Source organism: Aulonocara stuartgranti, assembly GCF_965226115.1.
Source record: "Aulonocara stuartgranti genome assembly, chromosome: 3".
NCBI classification, from domain to species: domain Eukaryota; kingdom Metazoa; phylum Chordata; class Actinopteri; order Cichliformes; family Cichlidae; genus Aulonocara; species Aulonocara stuartgranti.
Window position 1 is genome coordinate 60,481,171 of NC_138941.1, and position 21,979 is coordinate 60,503,149.

The 21,979-nt window shown below is 40.1% G+C and overlaps 2 protein-coding genes across 2 annotated transcripts; both read right to left on the reverse strand.

Annotated features, from left to right (window-relative positions):
* Positions 1–7,434: 7,434 nt before the first annotated feature.
* On the reverse strand, positions 7,435–12,122 carry LOC309703311 (uncharacterized protein). Its single transcript, XM_082528096.1, has 6 exons — positions 11,770–12,122; positions 10,826–10,928; positions 10,610–10,725; positions 10,010–10,248; positions 9,801–9,904; positions 7,435–9,040 (listed from the first exon to the last, which is right to left on the reverse strand). The coding sequence occupies exons 1-6, from the start codon at positions 11,990–11,992 to the stop codon at positions 7,720–7,722; spliced, it is 2,106 nt and encodes a 701-aa protein (XP_082384222.1). The 5' UTR covers positions 11,993–12,122; the 3' UTR covers positions 7,435–7,719.
* Positions 12,123–13,080: 958 nt separating this feature from the next.
* Positions 13,081–16,488, reverse strand: LOC309703159 (Fc receptor-like protein 5; the record flags this gene model as incomplete). The annotated part of the gene is made up of 6 exons (XM_082527869.1): positions 16,437–16,488; positions 16,110–16,145; positions 15,343–15,606; positions 13,548–13,793; positions 13,314–13,472; positions 13,081–13,175 (listed from the first exon to the last, which is right to left on the reverse strand). Exons 1-6 carry the CDS (start codon positions 16,462–16,464, stop codon positions 13,081–13,083), a joined length of 828 nt encoding a protein of 275 aa, XP_082383995.1. The 5' UTR covers positions 16,465–16,488.
* Positions 16,489–21,979: the final 5,491 nt, after the last annotated feature.

Genomic DNA, 21,979 nt, shown 5'->3' on the forward strand with positions numbered 1-21,979 from the left:
AAGGCTTGGTACACCATCATGGCTATAATGGGGACACTATTGTTCAGGATCGGAGGCAATCTGATAAGCACTATCATCTACAATTTAAGGCTGTTGGGGCCAAGTGAAAATTGTGTGATGTATATGTGTGATATCTGGTTTTCAGTGCCCAGCAATCTGGTGCTACCTTTGCTGTTTTTGCACCGAACAGGAAAGCTGCAATGCTATAAAAAACCAACTAAATCAAAGTAAGAAGAAAACGAAATTCAAACATGTAAAAACAAGTAGAGGAATCTTTGGCAGTAAACTGAAGAGTTAAGATGGACACATATAAAACGGAATGATCTGCATACAAATACACCACAACAGCCTGCATGCCACTGAGTGGCCAATCAATGGTGTCACTTGAAGAGTCATGCGAATTACTTCTTTCCAAAAAAACAAACCACTTTTGGAAACTGGCAATGAGGGCAATGGGTACACAAAAACCAAGACCATGGTTTCTGAGTCTGACAAAAAACCATAGAGCAGGGGTCTCAAACCTAAACAGCTGTGGGCCACTGCGGGCACAAATATTTCTGCAAATGTAGTTTTTTTTTTTTTTTAATATTTCAAGTATTTTGTAATAAGACAAAACTGCAAATGGCAGTGCAAATCTTTTTTTCCTCACTCTTTACTTACCGAAGCCTTTCAGTGAACTAACAAATAAACAAATTGGTACTGTCTCCCTGGCCAGACACATGGCAGCACTTAATAATTCATTGGATTAATTAATTTTAACTTGGAAGTATGTGCATTTAAATTTATTTATGGAGTAGTTTAGACATACTTGGGCTGTAAAATATGTTCATCTGGAAGGAAAATCTTTGCAGAAATTTAGTCTAAAACTTTAATCTCAACTGTGCTGGTTGACGTATCAGGAATACATTTTAATACAAACTTCTTAGATTATGGATGAACTGAAATATTCACTGAGTGGCAAGCAGTCTGCTGTGGTGTATTTGTAATTGCTAAACAGGTAACAATATTGTAAATTCTTAATGACTGGTTTCATCAGACTTATTTAAATAGATTCAGTTTGAAGAAAAGGCATTTGAAATTATGTGCTACGTGAAGATCTATCATAGTGTATATTGTAAGATACTGTAATTCAACAAAACAAATTTCTGGTAAAATGATTGGATTTCAATAAAGTAAAAAAATGTGTGATCATTCATTTTATGTGTTTTTCCTTTCTTTCCATTTCTTTGAATCCCAACAGAGCTAATTGGTGATTTGTTGAAACATTCTCCATTTTTTGGTGCACCTTACACTGTTCAAACTCTACTGAGGGAATCATGGAGTGGTTCTTATGGTGATGCCTTCTTGTGTGGAGTTTTCAGGTTCTCCACTTGCCAGCATGGATTTTCTCTGGGTATTCCAGCTTCCGACTGAGAGTCTCTGGCACCCGCATCTGATGATGTAAGATTAGATGGTCTCTGTAGCTGAAAGCTGTGTACAACTGGAATATGATATATGACCCATCAAACACCACCACCAAACAATCTAAAAATCAAACTAAAGTTAAGTAAAATACGAAAAAAAAAAAGCAAAAAAAGCTGATAAAACTAACGTGTTGCTCTACTACAGCACCAGGTTGTGTTGTTTGTTTGGTAGTTTTCTCCTGAAAGTTAATCTTCGCCTTGGTTTATTATTAAGGGAGAACCTGAAAACTCCTCACAGGAGGACATCAGCTGGCAGGATCCCAGCATCCACTTTCTGTACTATTTAATGTCAGCCTGTAGTTTGGATCAAAACTTTAACTCAGTCTGTAAAATCTTGCCATCTTTTAGAAAAGACTGCAATTTGGTAAACCTGTCCATGGCCACAAAGCATATAACAAACATCTGATGACTTTGCTAATCTCCTGACTTTTCCTCTAGCACCATGCAGGAATAAACTAAGGAAGTGATGTAAAAAAAATATCAAAGTAAAATGTTTTCTTTTCTTTTTCTTTGTAATTAACAAGTGTTGCAGTTAAGATTTGCATAAACTGCTAAATATTTAACAAACTGGGGCAGAGGTTCACAACCTTGTACCTGGTTGATGTTGGACTGTAGCAGGGCTGCCCTTTGTCGCCAGTTTTATTCGCCTTTTTTGGACACAATGGAATGATTCATATTTCCACCCTCACCTGTTGTCCTGTGCTGTGGGTAGTGATCAAAACTATAACTTCAAAGATGCAAGGAGAAAGTCAACCTCTCAATTTTTAATGTGAGGCTTAAAGCTTTCCTTTTTGATAAAGCATCTTCAATATTTACAGCTGGATCAGGTGACCCTGAGTCATTCCTTTGTTTTGCTGTAATAGGCCTAGGCTGCTGAAGGCTTCACATGATGCATTGTGAAAATGTGAAAAGTGTTTTTACATTTTCTTTGTACAATGCCAGTGGAGGTAATTGCTGTTTCATTCAAATATTAGTGCTCCTGGAAATGTAACCTGACCTCCTTCAATAACCCCTGCAATAATTTGAAGATTTGCCTGTTGTAATATGACTAGCGTAGACAAGAGTCATGCACATACAAATATAATGAGCAACACATACCTAAATCAGTGATTTACATGGAGATGTATTTGGATCACATCCAAGTGATCAGCAGTCAAAGAGTCGACAATCAGAGAGAAGCCTACTGCGGTATTTCTAATTTTGTTGTTAATGTTTTTCTTTATTTAATAAAATGTTGACAATTTATATGCTTTTAATTTATAGGAAAAAACATGCAACATTTTTCCCATATATTTGCTGCATTATTTGGTAATAATGTGAAACGCCCTCTTGTAAGATAAATATTGTTTCAGAAACTTGTTGTTTCTGGTTTTGTTTTTTTAACTGTTATAGATCTTTCTCACCACTGCACTGTTCTACGAGTGTCACTTGCTTATCGATTATTTTGTTAACTTGACACTAAAATCCTCAAATTCAGTGAAAAACAGTTCTACAGTTCTTTACATGAAAATAACAGTCAGATCAAGATTTCAAAACTTCTGCATTTTTGGCGCCAATAAGAGAAAAAGTAATTTCAGTACAACCAGGAGGTTAACCTGGACCGGAGCTTTACAAACCAGGTTTCTAGACCCAATAAATAAGTGACTTTACTTTTCATTTCTCTCATACCTTATCATGCGTGCACATGTGCAAAGGTGCAACTGCCATATTTATTTTTAGCATTCAGCCATCTGATACTGTAAGGCACAGTTACTCCAAGAAAAACATTAAAAACAAAAAAGTAAGAGACCCTGAAAGAAAGATGAGAAATTGTTTTTAAAGTTAAAGACTGTACGTCAAGTAAAAGTTGATTAACCAAAAATGTAAAGCTTATTGTTTTTATGTTTAGTGAATCCAACAACAAAAACAGGTGCTGTTGAAGTGTTTTTTCCACTTCCTTTTCTTTTCTTAATTTTTTTTACAAAATGATCAAAACATTTTTTTGAGATTTTTTTGTGGTGGTTACACCCAAAATACATGTGGTCCAATGCTTTCTGCGAATCAGAAGCTTTGGACAGGCTCTGTTTCAACTACTCTCACCTGTGTGGAGCGCTACCTTGCTGTTACTAAGCCCATCACCTACAACAGACTAAGACAGGCAAATGGGATCAGGATCAGAAACATCAGCATTGGAAAAGTTTGCATTCTGTACTTACTTAATTTCATTGTATATCATCTGGTTAGCTCTGATGGATCTGACCTGATCATGTTCTTCTGTATTACAGGCTTCATTTTAACTGTCATATGCAGCATTTCAGTTCTCTGTGCCCTCCCAGGGCCAGAAGAATTGAGTAGAAACAGGGAGCGGGTTGACCAATCAAAACAGAGGGCTTTTTACACCATATGTGCTTTTGATAAGGATTGGGCGCTATATGATTGGCACTTTTACATATAATTCAGTTGTAGAATAGAATGCCTTTATTGTCACTATACAGTTGTACAATGAGATACAGAGTATCTCCTCTGTAGGTGACACCTACAGTGCTGACCCCAACTAAAGCATGTGTGGTGATGTTCTCCTTACTTTTTAAAGAAGTGTCATTACATTGAGAACTGTTTTATGTAGCCTGAGTTTAATACTGGGCATTTGACTCTAGGGAACTTTTTTGTGGAGAGGGAAACTGGTTGCTTACATTTTGCACTGTTCTAAACACTCTGTAAGCACCTTGTTGAATTGCATTGTGTTGTGCTGCTTGCTGTTATTTTGTGCACTGTAAACTTTGTTTGTAGAGACTGGTTTTAGGCTCGTTCTTCGTATAGTGCAGGGGTGTCAAACTCAAATACACAGTGGGCCAAAATTCAAAACTGGAACAAAGTCGTGGGCTAACATTAATATTTATTGAAGAAAAAATCTTCAGATTCTCAGATATAAGAATGAATCTTTTCTTATGGACTCAAACAAGTTTTGCTGAAAAACTGAATATGGAACAAGCAAAGCTTAATACTAAACAATATATATATTAGCTGTATAATACCAGTAGGCCAGCTCTAATAGTAATTTGGTATGGCTTCGCGGGCCAAATGTAATTAGGCTGCGGGCCAAACTTGGCCCGCGGGCCAGAGTTTGACACCTATGGTATAGTGGCTGGCAATACACCATTAATTTTTTTTAAAACATCATTTCATCATTTGGGCGTGTTATATGTGTGACATTAGAGGATTTTTGCACTATAAAAGGCAAATCAATACAATTTAGACAACTTTTTTTGGTATCTGTATATAAAGTAAGAGGGATAATAAATATCTGGAGACTAAAGCATAGTGGAAGGTGGAAGCAGGTAACGTTGTGTAATCCACATTTTGAACACAATATAGTTTCCTGTCTACAAACATGTAAAGAGAATTCAGATGCAAAACAGAAGTAATGCTGCATTTCACAGAGCATTAAGTTTTCAGAATCAGAATCAGAATCAGAATACTTTATTGATCCCTGGGGGAAATTATTTTTTGTTACAGTGCTCCATTTTAAACCAACATTAAGACAAGACAGACAATACGCTAACTAAGAATAGTACAATATATACATATATATACATACATACATACATACATACATAAGTCACTTATAAATAAATATTTGGAAAAGAAACATGTGTAGTTGTAGCAGCAAACAGTGTGTTAAGTGGATGCGTTGTACAGGGAGATGGCCACAGGCAGGAATGATTTCCTGTGTCGTTCAGTGGTGCTTTTCGGTAATCTCAGTCTCTCACTGAACGAGCTCCTGTGACTGACCAACATGTCATGGAGTGGGTGGGAGGTGTTATCCAACATTGTCTTTATCTTGGACAGCATCCGCCTCTCCGACACCACCTTGAGGGAGTCCAGCTCCATCCCCACAACATTGCTGGCCTTACGGATCAGTTTATTAAGTCTGTTGGCATCTGCGACCCTCAGCCTGCTCCCCCAGCATGCAACAGCATAGAGGATCGCACTGGCCACCACAGACTCATAGAAAATCCTCAGCATTTTCTGGCAGATGTTGAAGGACCTCAGTCGCCTCAAAAAATAGAGACGACTCTGGCCCTTCCTGTAAAGTGCTGTGGTGTTTTTAGCCCAGTCCAGTTTATTGTCAATGTGTACTCCAAGGTATTTATAGTCCTCCACAATGTCAACACTGACCCCCTGGATTGAAACAGGGGTCAAGTGTTTCCTGGTCTTCCTGAAGTCCACGATCAGTTCCTTGGTCTTTGCCACGTTGAGCTGCAGATGATTCTGCTCACACCACGTGACAAAGGAGTCGACCACAGCCCGGTACTCTGTCTCATCATCCCTGCTGATGCATCCAACCACCGCAGAGTCATCAGAAAACTTCTGAAGATGGCAGGTCTCTGTGCAGTGGCTGAAGTCTGTGGTGTAGAGGGTGAAGAGGAAGCTAGTGTCTATTCAAATTAGAAAATTAAATACATTGTGTGTGTGTTTAATGCAAATGTGTGTCCATGATGTAAGATATGACGGGCTCATTTCTGCAGACTTACCGTATTTCCCGGACTACAAAGCGCACCTGAATATTAGCCGCACAAGCTACAATCAGGGGAGAATCCTGTTTTGTACATACATTAGCCGCACCTGACTAAAAGCTGCAGGTGTTTCAATGTTGACTTATCATATGTAAGAGAATATGCACAAAGGGAATTGTCAGGAAAGAGATGGCTGTTTGGAGACACGCCCCTTTTACTAATATTTTGAAAAACAAGTTATGGGTACATATTTGCATAACTTATATGTACAAGTAGCGGTAATTACAAGTACGAAACATGTACTGTGCTTCATAAATGAGTAACAAATGTAGTACATTACAATAACCTACAGCACACCAGAAAAATAGATTCGGCCTACCTTTTAGGCTCAGGTGCAGTGACACGGCTTTAACAAGAAGAAAAGTCAGTCATTCACCACCATCTTTCTCTTCTTCCTGCGCACTAAAACCATCAAAGTCCTCTTCTCCAGTGTCGAAACGAACAGGCTCAGGATGGCTTCGTCATCCACTCTCAGCTCCTTTCCTTCGTTGTCACTTTCAAAACCAAACAAATCCTCGTTGTCAGTGTCAGAGTCGAACACCCTCAGAAGGGCCGTGGCGGTGTCCTCCTCTCCATCATGCAACAGTCCAGCCCTTCAAAATCCATTGGTGATCGTGGATGTTTTCACACTTTTCCACGCTGTCAGATTCCACCGGTGGAGTTGAGCATAACTTGCTTTTCGCAAGTTTATCGCCGCTCGTCATCCACTATGGGCAGAAATCTGTGCCATCAGAAACTGAATTTGAATAAGTTCAATTTGAATTTGAATTGCTCAGATTGAATCTGAATTGTAACTTGAATAAATGCTTTTGAAAACTGAATTTGAATTAGTCTAATTTGAAATTGAATTTATGGTTTGAAAATGATCATCACTAAATTGAAATTGAATTTTATATTTTGAAAATGAATTGATTTGCTTTGAAACTGCATTTTATCCTTTAAAAATTCAGCTCTCAAATAATTTCAGTTTCACTTCTCACCATTCAGTTTCAGTTCTACAATTCAGTTTTTTGGAACTTACATCCGGTTCCGGTTCAAGCGCAGATTAATAGAACTAGGTTTTACTAGCGGACCGAAAGTGTTACTGACGGGAATCTACAGCGTCTTGAACTGAATTAAGACTTCAGAAGTCATTCGTCATGTCGAATGACCAGCGGATGAACTCTCAGGTTGGTAATAAATGTATTACATGTATAAGAACAAGCGTCATGTTAACAAATGATAGCCATACAGTAACTGTTATGCTTATTGTAGCTGTTAGCTAAAAATGCTAATTTAGCATAGTTTGACCTGAATTCAGCTTTGACAAACAAATATGATCGACTGTTCAAGTTTAAAAAATATCCAGAGGTCAGAACACTAAGTAAAAGAATTTCAAGGAAGATAAACACTTAAAGTAGCTCCGTGACTTAAGATTGTAGCAAAGGTTTTATTAGAGACGTCTCACAGGGGTAATACATGTACACGTTTATTAATGTAAAACAACAATAAATAAAGCTTAAGGCAAATAAGTTAACTTTCACTGTTCTGTTTAAACAGCCTGTGATAGGCTAATGAGCTGTCCAGGATGTACCCTTCCTCTCACTCTACGGTAGCTGGGATAGGCTCCAGCCCCCTTGCAACCCCTGAATTTGATAAGCTGAAGAGAGAATGGACGTGTGGATGTTTAAAAACAAAAAAACAAACCAGAACTTTAAGTGTTACGTTGCAGATCCTGGCGCCTGGTGGCTCTTCATGTGTGTTTTTAGACAATGGCTCTGAGTAAAAGCTTTGTCACAGAGGGTACACTTGTATGGTCTCTCTCCATTGTGGGTCCTCATGTGAACAGTCAAGTATTCTTTTCGTGCGCAAGCTTTCCCACAAATACCGCACACAAATGGCTTGATGCCCGAGTGAAGCACTAAGTGGTTGTCTAGGTTGGTCTTGCGTTTGAAGGACCAGCCGCAGTCTGGGCAGCGGTAGGGCGTCTCCCCGCTGTGGACCCGCTTGTGAACGGTCAACGGGCCCTTGGTGCTGAATCCCTTGCCACACTCGCTGCAATGATACGGCTTTTCGTTGGTGTGAATCCTCATGTGGATCTCCAGCTGCGCACTAGTCAGGAACATTTTGCAGCAAATGTCACAGAGGTATGACCTCTCTCTGTTTGTGTGAATCTTCTCGTGTTGCCTCAGAGTCCCAGGAAGTTTAAAACGCCTCCCGCAGATCTTACAGCTGTGGGGTCTTTCCCCAGAATGGGTCATTTTGTGGCGGGACAACGATCTGTAGTCGCAGAGGGATTTACCGCACACACCGCAGAGGTGTGTCTTCCTGTTGGTGTGAGTCCTGTGATGAGCCTTTAACTGCTCTTTGAGTTCAAACACTTTATGACAGGTGTGACATTTGTGGCGCTTCCCCTCCTCGTGAAGTTTTCGATGATCCTCCAGGGAAGCCTTTAGTGCAAATTCATTATGGCAAACATCACATTTGTATGGTTTCTCCCCCGAGTGGCAGGCTACGTGCTCGTCGAGGCTGAGAGCACTAAGGAAAGACTCTCCACAGATGTGACAGTCATCAGTTTTGTGTCGACTTTGAAGATGATCCTTTAAGACCTCCACAGACTCTGAGCGCTCTCCGCATGCTCCGCAAACACTTCCTGGATCGTTTCCGTGACTCCAGGCATGTTTAACAAGCATAACTTCTGACATGTGCAGAGCTCCACAGACCAAGCAGGAAAGATTAGCAACACTTTTCTCAGTCTTAGTCCGAGTGACGCCAGGATGTCTGATCTTTTGCTTTTTTGACACCCTGGACTGCATTTTGGAATCACATCTCTTCAGTTCATTTTTGGACTTATCATTCCTTTCTACTTTTTCTTCTTTCCTTTTGTTGCAGTTCCTGAAAGTTTCTTTCCCCTCAGCTGCAGAGCTGGCTATAAGATCTGCAGCAGGTTCTTCACTATCAGCTTCTCCCATTTCTATCTCATTTTCTTCTCTGCCAGACGCAATCTCTGATTTGCTGCCATCAACCTCTTGGGCAAGGCTGCTGCAGAAACCAGAAGCAAAAATTAACTGGGTTTAAAGTCTACATTACAATAGAGTACAGTATGATAAGACAGTGCTACACTGCCAAACGTGAAACCTGAAGATGTTTTGAAATTTTTAAGTACAAAATCTAATTTTGCTGGGAACAAATATTTAAAGCCAAGTAAAATCCTTTCTTCAATGTTCTTGCACTCCTTGGCACTCTAGGCTGAGGCATATTCTGCCCACTCCTCTTGAAGCAGCTTGCCTTTTCTGCACTTACATGGACTAATTTGAGGCAAGCTTAATTTGTAACTTGGCTACAGTTAAAAGACATGCTGAAGCCCTAGCTTGGATATCTGCCGGCTATTCAATGATACCCCCAAAAATTGACACTTGCTCCAGTGACTAAGTCAGCACACTAGAAAATGGGTTCCAGATGACTGGATTTTAGCATCCAAGAAACCTTCAAATTCACCAATTTGGTACTCCATTCGCATTTCTTTGGTTATATTTCATGCCTCACTACTCACATAACGCCTCACTGACACGTTTGGGACGTCTCACTTTCCAGATTGAAACATGATAATCTCCAAATTTACAAAACCAGAACCTTAATAAAATATTTTTCCAGTTTGGTGTGGCTGTGTCGTAAACTCAACCTAATCCAACACGAATGGGATGAACTGGAGCAACAATCACGAGCCGATCCGTAACATCCAAAACATGTGTTGACTGTCCAGATATTTTACATCACTAGGCGATGCTTTTTTGTGAGTTACCTCGTCTGTTGTCTGGTCTCATCATTAGTTAAGACAACAGAGTTCATGTTTTCAGTTTGAAGACGATGAAGGTCTTCTTCTCTGGGCTGATGCACCTCTTGAGTCTGAAAAAAACAAAAAACAAACACTCAGCACTAACAACGTAAAAGAAATACTGCTTAATAAAAAAAAGTGCTGTTCCACCTCAAAGGTTACAGAGTCTTAACTACCTTCAGTCGAATGTAGACCGTAGACCGCCCCCATCCCATGATGCTTCTGTGGATCTCCTCTGGCGTCAGCGTCTCTAGTTTCAGAGGTTGTAATTTACGCTTCTTGTCCAACGTTAAGATGTCAAAAGGTTTGTTGTCTCCGGCCAGCTGCGGGCAGGTGGATCTCAGCAGGTTCAGGAAGTCTGCCTCTTTCTGTCCCCGCGGACACTTCAGCTTCAGGACTGGACATTTCTTCAGGACTATCAGAGAGAGGAGCATAGAAACAGCTGCTTAGCTTTTTACACTTAACACTTTAACATTTTCAAAATAGAAAACATTTACAGTAAATAGTGATGACATAGTTAGTAAAAAAAAAGTAAAAAAAGAAAAGAAAAAAGAAGAGACTGAGACATTAATATTTCCAGTGAATTTAAACTCCCCTTTAGGGATGTCAGCATGTAGATCACTGGTTGAATGATTAAAGGTGCACATTGTTTTGAGAGAACAGGGTGTATGTGTGTGTGTGTGTGTGTGTGTGTGTGTGTGTGTGTGTGTGTGTGTGTGTGTGTATATATATATATATAATTTTTATACTTTTTATTACATTGAAATACTTATTACCATTTTTCAAGAGCAGGCTGGTCTGAGAGTGCTCCAGGATGCTGATCTTGAGGTCTATGTGGTTCTGAGCTTTGGCAAGATTTCTTCTTTCTGTCTCACACTGGTGTGGTGAAGACCTTAAAGACAGAGATCATCCACAGGCTAATTGCAGTCTGAAATGGCCAATATTAAAATGGAAATCATCCAATATACAGGTAAGGATGGTTCATTTTCAACCTTGATGGACCGGTTATGTCCGCAGTCTGCAGATTCTCATGAGACTCTTCTTTCTCACCCTCCTCTTCCTCAACAGGACTGAAGCTCCTGCTGCACTTTGATCCTGAAGAAAACAAGAACAAAGTAGAAGAGCCTCTTTGAAAGCAGAATTGTTTTATTCTTATCTTAATAATAATAATAATAATAATAATAATGGATTGCATTTATGTAGCGCTTTTCAAGACCCTCAAAGCACTTTACAATTCCACTATTCATTCACTCTCACATTCACACACTGGTGGAGGCAGCTACAGTTGTAGCCACAGCTGCCCTGGGACAGACTGACAGAAGCGAGGCTTATCCCATTGTTTTGTCCACTTTCTGCTGTGACACAACACATGTGGGACCAATGAAGGTTTATCTTATCTTAGCTTGTATTAATATTATTGTCTACAATGCTCTGCTTTTAATGTTATAGACCACACATGCCAGACTTCAATGACAAAATCTACTATTCTGCCATTCAGAATCAATTTTAAAAGTGTAAAGGACATGATTGTACACAGTTAACACAAACACGGCTGCCGAGCTGTTAATACTGCGAATATAAAATGTGTGAAATAAATAAAGAAATAAAAAATGAAAATAAATGGTATAAAGACAAACACGGCTGGGGGAAAAAAAACACATACTTCAGAAGACTTTATTTATCCCCAAGGGGCAACTAAGAGACTGACCTTGCCAACCGTACATACAATACACAAACATCACGTTGGGGAGACAGGTCAGGATAGGTAGCTGGCCGGTCAGCCGCACGAGCAGCGACCCGGAAACGAACAATGGGAAAATGTACAACATGAGGAAAGACGAGGAGAAAAGAGAACTCCCCCCAGACTGACAGGGAGATCAGTTTGAGAACAGGCTTGCTAAATTCTCGTTTATATGCTACAAAGAAAATGACCCACCCGCTTTGTTTAGCGTGGCTTCATGCGGTAGAAGCTCCAGCTGTCTCTTCTGCCGGTCGATCTCCTGTCTGAAGCCCGAAGCCTCCTCCTCGTACCCGGCCACCAGTCTGTCCACAGCCGCTAAGATCTCCCGGGAGGCGGCGGCGAGCTTCTCTGTAACAAACTCCCGCAGTTCCTCGGCTTTAGACATGTCAGCCAAACGGTCCGCTGTGTTTCTGCTCATCACCGCAACCACTGCTTTAATGTTTATATCAAATACTTAGTCACTCGCAGCATTGTTTACAATCTGAGAGCGTTTCCGGTTTTGGTGCCCGTTTCATTTTCTGCCACTAGAAACAGAGACCGTCACAAACGTTCCCGGGTCACCTCAGCCGTCCTCTTTTGTGCGTCGATGTTTTTACAGAAGCCGTAATAAGCTTTAATCAGTGAGAACGTAAAACAAAACGAGATATCATTATATGAAAATGACGTAAAATGATCTTCAAAGTTTTTTTAATCAATGTATTGCAATTTCTTTATCATTTTCAATTTTAGCTGCATAAAACTGTAAAATTAAAAACAAATCGAATAAAATGTGGGATAAATATATATTGTAAAGACACACTACCTAGTCCGAAGAAAATTTATTAAGAGAAAAAAGAATAGAAATAGTGAATAAAGTAATTACAATAACTACAGAAACATACAAATATATATATTTTTTTCACATTTGTTGTGCAGATGCACTTAATGATGTAATAAAAATGTATTTAGAGCTGAAACTACAACAATGATGTGAAAGAACAACAAAATGACCAATACAGGATTCAAAAGACTACAAAAGGTTGAAAAAAGATAAATAAAAAAACCCCAAAAAACTAAAACTAAACTAAACTAAACATAAAAACTAATACAAATACAATGCACAAAGTAAAAGCTTTCAATTTAAAGGTACTGCAGTGGTTAGCACTGTTCCCTCACAGCAAGAAGGTCGTGGGTTCAAATATGCCATCTGTGTTGTGGTTGTTGTTTTTTTTGGAGTTTCTCTCCAGGTACTCCCGCTCCTCCGACAGTCCAAAGACATGCAGTTAGTGGGGTTAGGTTAACTATTTATTCTAAATTCCATTTGTAAATGGTTGTCTGTTTCTCATTGTTAGCCCTGCAAAAGATTGGCAAACTGTTCAGGTTGTACTCCACCTCTCACTCTGTGGCAGCTGGGATAGGCTCTAGTAACCCTTAGCTGGACTAAAATGTGACTCTAAAAAGAGACTTGATCTTTAGCTCTATCTAAAGGTCAAGTCTCTTTTTAGAACCACATTTTAGTGCAGAAGATCAAAAGTGATGCTCTGTGGTGACAGCATGGATGCCATCATCATAATTGTTGTCAAATCCATGCTTAGGCTGGGCATGAGACTTTAGCATCTGACCTGCAGTCAGAAAAGTAGAATATAAATAACATAATATATATGTTTTTATAAATAAAATAAAAACAGAATACACACATGAAGAGTTCAGAGAGAGATGAGTTAATTGTCAGCATATTGATTGATCAATGAATGATTCACCTGTGGTTCTGTGTCGATATAAAGAAACCAAGAGGAGAGTGGAGATGAAGTACGGACAGAACACCATGAGGTACCATATCAGTATGAACACAAGTTGGGGGGAGGTGGGCTCAGGTGAAAGAGGTGAGTCAGGAGCAGATGTAGTTATTTTAAGTTCATCTGCAGAGAGAATCCCACCTGTTACACTAAATATGTGGATAAAATAAGAGTGATAATCAAAGTGAAGCTCCTCACCTGTGACAGTGATCCAGCTGGATGGAGACTCTCCATGACCGCTGATGTCACACTTGTAGAGGCCTTCATCAGACCTGGAAACATGCTGGATGGTCATGTGACCTGTAGGCTCCTCCCTGATGAGGGAGCCATCTTTATAGAAAGCAGCTGTGAGGTTGGAGGGAGTGGTCTTTGTTTTACAGAGCAGAGTGACGTCATCTCCCTCCATCACAGGGAGGACAGGACTCTGCAGGATCACTGATCCACCTCAACACAGAGACAAACTACAGCATTTCATCCATTTACACACAGTTTCATCAACACTAACTCCACACTCTGATCCACAGGTACCAACGTTAAGGGCTAAAGCGTGATACACACTTCCCCTCATATCTAAGTACACAATAAGAGCATGAAAGTAGCAGAACCTCATACTATGAAGTTTATATATTTCAGAGTCACAGATCCCCAGAATAGTATAAGAGTGGGCTGAAATTCAGTTGGAGTATGTGCAGTTTTAACAGAATTTAAAGATTTTTTTTATCCCCAAAAGATCTTAAGATTGTCTTCTTTACTTAAATGTTATGGAGACTCAAACATTCTGTAAAGATAAGGTGACTCAAAAAGTGCCAATTTCCCGCTCAGCTCAATGTCCTTCAAAGACCTGTAACTCTGATAATAATGATGGAAATCCCAATAATATAATAAGTAAATAAATAAAAATTATATGTACAATGGCTTGAAAAAGTGTTTAATGCCTTCCTGAGTTCATATATTTTGTCACACTTTTTTCACACAAATTTAAACATTAGACAAAGACAACACAAGTAAAGAGACAATACAGTTTCTAAATGAAGGTGTTTATTATTAAGAGGATAAAAAATCTAAACCTACATGGTCTGTGTGAAAAGTTAATTGTGGTGTATCATATCTTTGGGAACCCTGATTACCGCCACACTTTTTTAGATAAAGAAATAATTTAAGTAGCACCTGCCTGCAAAATGGAGTAGATCACAAGATCCTCAAAAGCCAGACATTATGCCAGGATCCAAGGAAATTCAGGAGCAAATGAAAAACAAAGCAATTGAAATCTCTCAGTTTGGAAAAGGTTATAAAGCAATTTCTGAAGCTGTGGGACTCCAGTGAACCAGAGAGAAAGCTATCATCTGCAAATGCCAAAAACATGGAACCTTGGTGAAGCTCCTCAGGAGTGGCCAAAATTACCCTAAGAGTGCTGCAACTCATCGAAGAGGTCACGAAAGACATCAGAAAAACATCCACAGAACTGCAGGCTTCATGTGCCTCAGTTAAAGTCAGAGTTCACAGCTCTACCATAAGGAAGCAACTAGTCAAAAATGCCCCTTCATGGCAGAGTTACAACACAAAAACCACTGCTGAGCAAAAGGGACATCTCAGTTTTACCAGAAAACATCTTGATGAGAAATATGGAAAATACTCTGTGGACTGATGAGACAAAAGCTGACCTTTTTTGGAAGATGTGTGCTCTGTTACATCTGGCATAAAATTAACAGCATCTAAGAAAAGGAACATCGTACCAGCAGTAAAGTATGGTGGTGCTAGTGTGATTAGTGTTAGATTAGTGTTTAGGGGGCAATAACTTTTTCCTACAGGGCCATGTAGGTTTGGATATTTTTTCCCTTCATTTAGAAACTGCACTTTGTGTTTTAGTTGTGTTATTTTTGTCTAATATTTAAATTTGTTTGATTTGAAACATTTAAGTGTGACAAACATGCAGAAAAAATGAAATCAGGAAGGGAGCAAACACTTTTCACACCACCTTATGTGCTGAGCTTACCACTGACTGTCAGGTGGATGCTCTTGCTTGTTGCTTTCTCTCTGGACTCACACCAGTAAACCCCGCTGTCCAGCGGGTCAATGTAGCTGATGTTACAGGACGAGCCAGCTGGTTTTCCCCACCCAGCTCCACACTGAGTCCTGGTTTCAAAGGTTGTGTTTCTCCTCAGAGTCCATCCAGCAGAGCTGTCGTCCTCCTCACAGCTCAGAGACACAAAGTCTCCGTAGAACAGCTGAGAGCTGTTGGGACTCACAGTCAGACGAGCTGAGAAACATGAGCGAGTCTGGGTTTTAAATAAATATCAGGGACTTTGATTTTGGTCTATTTGAGGTGCAGAAGAAAAAAACAATACAAGAGTGTAGCAATGGATTAATGAGTTGGAAGGTTTATCGGATGGTAAAACACCACCCAGTTAACATATTTTATTTATTTAAGCCTGACAGATGCTTGCAGGTTTAGTTAACCAGCTGCTGGCTGTGCAGATATAATTCTGAAGGTCTGTCTTAATGAAACTAAAGAGGATTTTCTTTTCTTTTTTTAAGCTTTTACCATAATTTTTGGGTATTTCTGTTGAATTCAGGGTGCTGATTATGAAGAAGTGTTGATAAATGTATTTCATTCTGCAGGTTATTCTGCTCATTATTGGATCCACTTCATTCTGTTGTGACTTGATTTTGTTTTAGAATAGCACAATATTCAGCACCAAAAACTTCCCATTTCACCTTTAACCTTTCAACGTCAGTTTGTCCTATAACAGGTTCACTAACCTTGGTTTGTTGTGCAGCAGATCAGTGAGGTCAGAACTGCAAAGAGAGGCAAACTTTCAGTGAGCTTCAGTGAAGTTTTGCTTCAAACTCCAAATGTCAAGGAAAAAAAGTGCAGCAGTGACAAACAGAAAGTGTTTTTCAGGGACAGGATGTAGGTTATAGATGGAGGTGAGAAAGTAATTCAACACTTACTAAAACCTTATTTTTAAACCGTTTAATGAAGCAAAAGTTTAATTTAGAAACTTTCTGTGAGTCAAATTTTATTTAATTGTGCCACTCTTTTTCATCAAGCTGTAAATGTAGGTAAATAAAGCTTTTCGTACTTACAGAGGAGTCGTAGAGACATTTGACCCATTGTGCCGTGAGCAGAGATGTGAGCAGTCACACCCACCGCCTTCCTCGGGTCTAGCTGCTTTGTGGGTTTTTTTAAAAGCAGTGACAGGAAACCTGACCTTCTTACTGTAATTCTTCAGACGAGTTATGAAACATCCAGTGAATTTAGGCCACAAACACACTCAGATTTTTAAAATCACTCACTCATCACATTTCATGCTGGCATGACAGACGTCACATATGAGTACAAACAAAGTCCAGAGCAGATGGGCTGATGTGAGTTAGAGAGATTTCCCTCACGTCACTGCGACTAAAAAGAGATCATTCACAAGCTTGTGCAGTTATCTTTAAGGGATGATGTCACTAGAAAATAGCAAAATAAATGAAGACGTCCTCAAGAAATTCTGTAGTCACAGAGTTTGTCTCATAATGTAGTAATTAGGGCTAAATTTATCTTTGCAAACAATTATGCATGTTGCTTTGGATTGAAGGAGACGGTTTAGCACAAAATTAGTTGCATAGCCTGTAAAGTTGGCCCAATTTAAGGTTATCAATTATTATATGGCATCTTGCAGTCAGTGTTCTCAGGTGTAACAGGTTCCCTCCACTAAGCCTTAATGAATAACGTTAGGTTTTCAGATGTACAAAATGTGGGCTCATATCTGATGGCATGAATATAAACCTCGGTTTCCTTTGTGAAACAGCAAAGTAGGAGGAGCCGAACAACCAAATGTTAAAGCTGGCTATCTGTTCAAGTGTTCTCTTATCTGTGGTGCACAAATCCGGGGATGGTTAGTTCATAAAGCTAACTTACAAAGAAATGTGAAATTGTCCAACTCGGGTACCAAATAAGTGAGTTTAGATAAATTTGGTGATTTTATCTCATCAAGATACACCTCATAATCTTTTAAATGTTACAGTCCCATCTAAAGATATCCTCAGGAGTATGTCTGTGAAGGTTCTCAGTCATCCAGGCCATCGTAGTCAAAGGAGATTGGAAAGATCCTTTGAGTCAGTCAGAACAAATTGATTCAGAATTAACTGATTAGCACATTTCACATGCATATGCCATTAATCAGATTTTAAAAATACACCAATTTGGCTTCTCATATACAAACTCAGCATGCATCAAGAGGTCTCTCAAATATTTGCCCACATTTACATACAATAAAAGTGAATATTCAAAAATATCCTATACTGGGGAATTTGATTTCAATAAATCTCAGTACTTCAAAAAAACTGATGTCACAATATGTCACTGAATCCATCTGTTGTGCAAACTTCTTTACATTATACATTAAGTTTTTGGGAATAATATAATTATCTATCAACCAAATGCCGGCCAAATGGGAGTCTTTGGACAGACCAATATTTTTCAGTCACTAGGGTCTGCGGATGAGTTTCAATTGGACCTCGCAATTTGTTCCTTACCAGTTAGCATGTATTACCTGCCTTATTTAAGAATATTAAAATCACTCTTGTCTTGAAGAATATTGAATTTGAATGCAGAGAGCACTTTGACCACACAAATATGTACACAGTGTGGATATTTGTGTTTTTAAAGTTTTTGTTTTCTTATTGAAAAGGTTTAAGAAATATTACCGTGTTTGTGCTGATTTTGTATTTGGAGATTTTTCCCTAATCTGTAAAATGCTTTACATTGTTTGACCCATCGGACCCAGTTATTCCCAGCGCCAACATTTGTACCACTAGCCACCACTGGTCACAGTGTTAAAGATGTGTTGCCAGCTTTTTATGTGATGTCATCTGCTTCCCTATTCATGGGTCGCCGCTGCAAGTAAATTTGCGTGTTTGAGTTTGGAAGATGTGCCAGATACCTTTCCTGACATGACTCCAAAAGATTAGGATTTGAATGATTCCAATCATTTACATTTCTTTAAATTCTTTAAATCCTTGGTGAATGCAGAGGTGCCACCAAGTAAGGCAGGTAACTACTAGGTGCCCCAGGGCAGTAGGGTCAGCAGAGGGCCCCTGAGGACTAACAAACTGCAGCAGAAGCCATGTACAAAGTCTGCAGTGACATTGGCTGTGTCGCAATCCAGCGACTGCACGCTTTGGAGTACACGCAGTTCACATGCTATGTACAGCGTGTACTAGGAAGTAGGAGAAGTGCGGAAGTGAGATGCTTGTGAAATAGGACAGTCGCGCTGCTCAGGTTGCATTTTTTGGATCTAACCGTGAGAAACGTTTCATACAGCATTGTTTGACAGAAATGAAGGAGAAAAAATGTTTCTTTGTTCATTAATTTGTTTTATGACATCAATTTGATTAGTTGGGTATCTGAGGCCGAGACCACGGGACTGTAAAACATGATTGTTGGGCTTCACTTCTGTGCTGAACAGTCATTTAAGATTAGTTAGTAAATAACAATTAGCTAATGTTGTTCATGAGACTAAAGTCATCTCACTGTGGTAATGTAAATATAATATGGCCAATATTATATTTATTGTCAGATTATTATGATATATTACAGCAGTGAGCTTAAACTCTGTGTCAAATGAGCTTCAGTAAAGATTCAAGTTGCAGTTATTTACATTTCCAATCACTTAAATCTTCACTCAAAGACAAGTATCTTTGACAGTGTATATATAGATGTGTTATATATAAGAGACAAATATTGTTCGTTTAATATGTTGGCATTTTTACATTTGGCTCAATGCTTACATATATGTGTAAAAAGAAAATGTAAGAGCTGTGATAACTTGAAGACCCTGAGTACTTTCTCCCACACTGAAAACACTGGAATGATAAAATTATTTGAACATTACCTAATAAGACTGATTCAGGACAGACAATTAGTTATTTTAAACTTTTCTAGCAGTCCTTCACAAACAGGGAACAGTCTGTCTATTCTCTCCATCTGTCAGCTGCTGCTGGCTCTTCCTCCTCCTCTTCCTCACACACTGCTGAGTTTGTCCTGGTGGATCATCAGGGGTGCAAAGCCTCACAGATGATGTGCAGCAGTGGGTCCCTCAGTCTGTCCTCACTCTGGACACTTGCAGTCGTCACACATGGAAATCAAATGTGTGATAAGCTTCAAACACAAGTGTAACTTATAAATGAATGTTCATACTTTTATTACACAATCAGAGAGAAAGAAAAAGAGAGAGAGTGCAGGACAGACAGACAGGTGACAGTCTCAGGTGTACACACTGCTACAAAACAGCACAGGAGGAGCAGGATTTAATGTTTGTGTTATTACGAGTGCTAAACAAGAAGAGTTCCCAGATGGTGCAGTGGACACATGTGTGACTCCTGTGATTAAAGCATCTTTCTTTCAGCTTAACAAGCGAACCGTCAGCTCGTTCAAACACACGTTAAAGTCCGTTTGGCTCAACACCACCACATTCTCTGTAAGATTAAAGTCAACTATTGAACGGCGTATATTTTAGAGTAAAGACTTTGTACTAAAGTACAGACATCGCTAATGTTTGTAACTTTGCCGACATGTGGCCAACAGTCATGTTTTAATGTTCTTCGTTATTTAAACATTTGCACATAAATAAGTGACATAGATGTCTCCTTCCTCAACGAGCTCAACAACTTTTATGCTCATTTTGAGCGAGGGAACCCCACAACCACAACCAAAACAGACATGACGCCAGACCACCAACCTCTGACTCTCTCCCCCACCGATGTAGGAGCGGTGCTGAGCAGGATCAATGTCCACAAGACTGCAGGTCCTGATGGCATCCCCGGGCGTGTTCTCAGAGCGTGTTCTGGGGAGCTTGCAGGAGTGCTCACAGACATATTCAATCTGTCCTTGGCCCACGCTGTGGTACCGGCCTGCTTCAAATCCACCTCCATCGTCCCGATACCCAAAAACTCCAACCCATCTAGCCTCAATGACTACCGCCCAGTAGCACTCACCCCCATCATCACTAAGTGCTTAGAGCAGCTGGTCCTAGCACACTTCAAATCCTATCTCCCCCCCAACCTGGACCCCCACCAATTCGCATACCCCTAGAACAGGAGCCCAGAGGATGCAGTCTCCATCGCACTGCACTCTGTCCTCTCACACCTGGTCAACAACAACACCTACGCCAGAATGCTGTTTATAGACTTCAGTTCAGCATTCAATACAATCCACCCCTCACAACTCACAGACCTGGGCATCAGTTCCCTCATGTGCAAATGTTTACTGGACTTCCTGACCAACCGCCCCCAACATGTCCGGTTGGATAACCGCTGCTCATCTACAATCACAATGAACACCGATGTACCACAAGGCTGTGTGATGAGCCCTTTCCTCTACTCCCTCTTCACCCACGACTGCAGACCTGCTGATGGTTCCAACACCATCATTAAGTTTGCAGATGACACCACGGTGATTGGCCTCATCAATGACAACGATGAGGCCGCCTACAGGGAGGAGGTGGATCGTCTGGCTGAGTGGTGCGACACAAACAACCTGCTGCTTAACACCGAGAAGACCAAGGAGCTCATCGTGGACTACAGGAGGAATGCTGACCCACATCCACCCATCCACATTAAGGGGACGGCTGTGGAGCGTGTGAGCAGCTTCAAGTTCCTGGGAGTCCACATCTCCGAGGACCTGGACGACCAACTGCTCCAAGCTGGTCAAGAAGGCTCACCAGCGCCTCTTCTTCTTGAGGACTCTGAGGAAGAACCACCTGTCCTCAGACATCCTGGTGAACTTCTATCGTTGCACCATCGAGAGCATCCTGACCAACTGTATAACAGTCTGGTACGGGAACTGCTCTGCCTCAGACCGGAAGGCGTTGCAGAGGGTCGTGAAAACTGCCCAGCGCATCGCCGGAGCACCACTTCCTGCCATAAAAGACATCTTCAGGAAGCGGTGTCTGAAAAGGGCTGGGAAAATCATCAAAGACCCCAGTCACCCATCACATGGACTCTTCACTCTCCTGCCCTCTGGGAGGCGCCACAGGAGCCTCCGGACTAAGACCACCAGGTACCGGAACAGCTTCTTCCCCACAGCTGTCAGACTCCTGAACTCTGCCTCCTGACATCTGACCCACGTTAAAACATCGACTGAACATACACACACCCACAATGGACAACTGTACCCTCAAACACACAATAATAACATGGACTGAACCACCACTCACAACCACTAGCACTTTAGATAGCCTCTGTAGAAATTATCCACATATCTCACTTATCTTAACTGCACTACTGTATAGTTCTGTGTAAATAATCATTCTGTACATACGATAATTTTTAATCCTACAACTGTTTACAACTTGCATAGTTCACGTTTCTGTATAGCTGTATATCTCAGATTCTGTAAAGTTATTTATTTCATATTCTGTATAGTTTTTCATATTTATATCCTGTTCATAGCCTGTACATACTTATAGTTATAGAATATTCATAACATACTTCATACCGTGTACATTATAACATACCATAATAGACCCATTTCTGTAATATACTTACATATCTATATTATTGCTAATATATATTGTAATATATCTATATCATGGCTAAAGCACTTCTGGATGGATGCAAACTGCATTTCGTTGCCCTGTACC

Bases quoted from the DNA above. Each gene is read 5' to 3' on its own strand.
- LOC309703311 (XM_082528096.1), bottom strand. From the start codon at position 11,992: ATGAGCAGAAACACAGCGGACCGTTTGGCTGACATGTCTAAAGCCGAG. The intron at 10,929-11,769 runs GTGGGTCATTTT...TGTTTTCTTCAG, and splicing joins AGCCACGCTAAACAAAGCGG to GATCAAAGTGCAGCAGGAGC. The intron at 10,249-10,609 runs GTAATAAGTATT...TCTCTCTGATAG, and splicing joins CAGCCTGCTCTTGAAAAATG to TCCTGAAGAAATGTCCAGTC.